This window comes from Limulus polyphemus, unplaced genomic scaffold (assembly GCF_000517525.1).
Source record: "Limulus polyphemus unplaced genomic scaffold, Limulus_polyphemus-2.1.2 Scaffold2920, whole genome shotgun sequence".
NCBI classification, from domain to species: domain Eukaryota; kingdom Metazoa; phylum Arthropoda; class Merostomata; order Xiphosura; family Limulidae; genus Limulus; species Limulus polyphemus.
Window position 1 is genome coordinate 108,501 of NW_013668530.1, and position 4,113 is coordinate 112,613.

The 4,113-nt window shown below is 34.5% G+C and overlaps 1 protein-coding gene across 3 annotated transcripts in view; it reads left to right on the plus strand.

Annotated features, from left to right (window-relative positions):
* Positions 1-4,113, plus strand: part of LOC106468221 — a 27,434-nt gene that overhangs the window by 15,541 nt on the left and 7,780 nt on the right. For all 3 annotated transcript variants that reach the window (XM_013928634.2, XM_013928635.2, XM_022396553.1), the window contains exon 2: positions 430-490. In XM_013928634.2, the coding sequence (XP_013784088.1) occupies positions 430-490 (61 nt within the window). The remainder of the gene's footprint in view (positions 1-429; positions 491-4,113) is intronic.

A 4,113-nucleotide genomic window follows, 5' to 3' on the forward strand; every position in this document is an offset into this window, starting at 1 on the left:
TTTGCGCAAAATTCAAAACAAACCAAACCAAACGTTTACTTTAAAATAATTACTTGTAACTCTGTTGTTATGAACAAAACTATACAATCATAAAATATCTACTCATGAAATCAATCAATCAATAACATATACACTAAATAGTATTTTCTATCATGACAACAGCCTTACGATAAAGTCTTTTGCAACGGAAATCACGCTGTAGGACTACTGTCAAGAAGCACGTTCATTAGATAGAGCATGAATGGGCGTGGTAATATGAACTTTAACAATATAGTAAGGTTCCAAAATCGGTTTAATATAACATACTCGACGTCTGTATTACTCTACACGTGCATGACGATTTGCTTATTTTCAGTTGTGATTGTAATTTAGAAACATGTTCATGATAGTTCTATACTCTAAAATAAAACAAATCTTTTTTTTTTTAAGATGAAATTGTTCTTCGTGCTGCTTACCTCTGCTTTTATTTGTGGACCCAGCACCAGTCAGTGTAAGTGAAGAAGAAAAAAATGAATTTCATTAATTATTTCAGAATAATCAGTAATAACGTTTTTTGTACGTATAGTTTTTATTAACGATGTGTTTCTATGGTTTTATGGAATATCGTTTGTTTCTTTTCGAGGAAAGCCACATTGGACTATCTGCTGTGTTCTGGGGAATCGAACCCCCGATGTTAGCGGTGAAAGTCCGTAGACTTCCCGCTGTACCATCGAGGAGCTTGGCATATTGTGTGCCTGCCAGTATTTTGAAGCACAAATTCTCGTGCTAAAAAAATGTTGAAAGATAGTGTAATTCTCTACTTTATTTTTTAATTAAAGTTTCATTCTTTAAAAAATAACCTATTAATATAATCTAAAATATTTCTTAAAATTATGTTTCATTTCATCAGTGGACACTGTAAAGTTAAAGATAGGTCTCCATTGTAGCAAATAATTAATCATCGTCCATTCATTGGTGAGACGAAATTTGAAATGTATGTTTATGTACTTATACATACATTTCAAAATTCGTGATTTGTTTTGTCTATTGAAGAAAATCCAAAACAAGTTATAAGTATACCTGTGGCCGAGAAGTTGTGAGATCCGAGGTTTATTGTTGTGGTCGAGATCAAAAGGTTTAAATGTGTTTTCCTATAGGACATTTCACGCAGAATTCGATAATGATAGTCTTAGTTGTGCCTACCTGTGCAGAGGCCATAAATAACCTCTTAAAAGTATACCAAGGTGAAGTTTAAAAGTCCGAAATCTGAAATAGGGGTAGGACTACACACACTGCTGCTGGCTTTTCTGAAATTTATATAATACCTAATGTATTTTGGATTTTAATCACCCACAAAAAAGCAAAGTTTTAAAACAGAAAACATTTGCTAGCTGAACTAAAGATCAATTGGTGCTATTAGAATAGAATAGAAGGTAAACTAAGCGTAAAAAATATGACGAAATTTCAGCCCAGTTTTAATACTTTTTTTTTACTATATAAATTAATAATGTAAAGTTGTTTTTGTTTAATAAAAGTATTGTGGGTACTATAATATATTGATTAACAAGTTTTAATTGTTATGCGAGTGAAATTATAAGTTCGATATAAACTTTACGTTGTGAGTAAAATTTTATCAAAAGTGAAACAATCTAAAGCACACTCGCAGCCTACCAATTCTAAACGGAACTACGAAAATGTTAATAATGAATTTAACGAAATGTTTTAACAAATTCCAATGAAATACTTGACAAATTAAAAACCACATTTCAGTTCACATTCCTTTGTTGGGAATAAGACAAAGGTCAGCAAAATACAGAATGTAGCAAATACCTAAAGCGAATGCTACCAATAGAACTTTCCAAGAACAAACAGTATATAAAAGCATTTATGAGGAACTTCTAAAAGGTATTCTGGATAATGTTATTGTAATTTAAAGAAGACGGGCATTTTATGATCATATTAAATCCTGTGCAATTATCTGATGTTCACAACATACTTCCTTAATGGGTAGTAGTATATTCAAAAACGAATAGGCAGACAAATTTATAAGTTTAGAAACAAGTTCCAGAAAATTATAATAGGGCCCAAAATGTAAGGATTGTATTTATGTGTTTGTCTAAAGTATTTGAACGAGAATCACTAGGTTTAGTTCATGAAGCTAGATCTGATACTTTGTTAACAGACCTTGCTTTGCAATCTTTAAATATTTTTCCTTATTTGAGGATGCTTCGACTTCATAGCCTATCCTCAGGAGGTGGTACAATCGAATCGTCAAAGGAGTGAACATTTGAACTGTCAACATGAAGAGGCAGATACTAGAATAGTTTGACACCTGCGATACTTCTGCCAAGATTTTGTACTTCTAAATGTCACTGTACAGATATCGATGTCCTTGTTGTTCTCCTCATACAATTTCGGCAAACTGGAAGCATTTGTGTGGATTGGTGATGGTCAAGGTAATAACAAAGTAGGAGATAAATCGATGTAACCCAGCTGTGTGGCAAATTAGGTAATTATCTTTACGCTGCATTATCTGCAATTTATACGTTTACAGGCTTTGAGTCCACTGCAGCATTCATCCATAAAGGCAAAGAAACCTTTAGAAACTGTGAAAAAATCCTCTCGTTATCTTAAGGCTTTTGCCGGTCTTGATGACTCTGATTGGTGTTAAGAAGAGTTGAAAATGATTTAGAATAATTTGAATGTACGTTATATGAAAACTGGATGCACGTTGTGCAATATTTTGGATGAAAGAGACACCCACAAATAACAATTATCCTCTTACGAGGCTCGATGTGTGAGATGAATCCAAGAATTCCGCCTTTTTACTAACCTTTTGTCCATACGAGGGTGTTAAGAACGAAACTAATCGTTTCACTTAGGAAAAAGGCAGAATTAGGCCCTATATAAGTTGACCCATTGGAAAGCGGTTTGGAAATGATAGACGATCACTTAACAATCAACTGGTTTTCTGGTTGCCAGATTCACCATGATATTTATCAGATCACTGTTGATTCGATTATACTTCCTAAAGAGGACGCTTTCGACGATGATGAGTTTAAGGTCGAAGCATCATCAGATGAATTAGCCCTTGAAGCTGGCGACTAAACGTGAAGATTGCAAAGCACAATTTGTTGGTTTGTTTTCGGGTATTTGAACAAAATTACCCAAGGGCTATCTGCGCTAGCTGTACCTACTTTCCAAATTTTGGTATATTCGAACGTGTATTTCGTAGTCTAATGAAATTTCCTTTAAGAAAACACCTTCAATTGTTTTGGCTTTAATCCAAACAATATACTTCATAGAAGCTCTCAAGCTATTATTTTTGATTTGATTTTTATTTGTTTGTGTGTTTTGGCATAAAACCACGCAATAGGCTATTTGCGCTCTGTCCAACACGGAGAACCGAAGCCCGGATTTTAGCGTTGTAAGTTTGTGAACCCACTGGGGGGGGGGGCATTAATTTGATTGTAATGTAAGTGCTGTAGCGCTTTCAGTGGTGTGTGGAAAACCAGTTGGAGTGTTATTTATTCCAGGTTTAGGCAAGCCCACAACCCGCGAATATGGAGAGCGTTGTTGTTTGTGGGGGGCTCCTCCAGAACATTTTGTAAATGCTATTCTGTGGTATTGTGAATCTTATTAGCATGTGCAAATGAACCAGATAGTGAAGAAAACGATGACGATGGTCATCAGCAAACTTGGTAGTGAGAAAAGAAGAGTTTTTATTTGATAAGTGAAATGGTTGCCATCGCAGGCCTTTGCCTTAAAGTTTGAATGCGATGCTCTGGTTGATTGTGACATATTTATGTACATCTAATTTCGTCATTTATATTTAAACAGTATTATTTTCTAATACATGTTTTTAATAAATTAATGAAATAAATTTATTTCTGAAATTTCAAGGGGGGGGGAGCAGATGTCCTCCTTGACCCATCTTGCGGACGCTCATGTCCTCACCCTAATATCGTAAAGTAAGTCGTTAGAGAGGAACTAAATTACACGTATAGAGTATGTTATTTAGGCAATAATTAGGAATTATACTACACATAGGTTCAAGTATTTGTTTTGTTTTTGTTTTGGAATTTCGCGCAAAGCTACACGAGGGCTATCTGCGCTAGCCGTCCCTAATTTAGC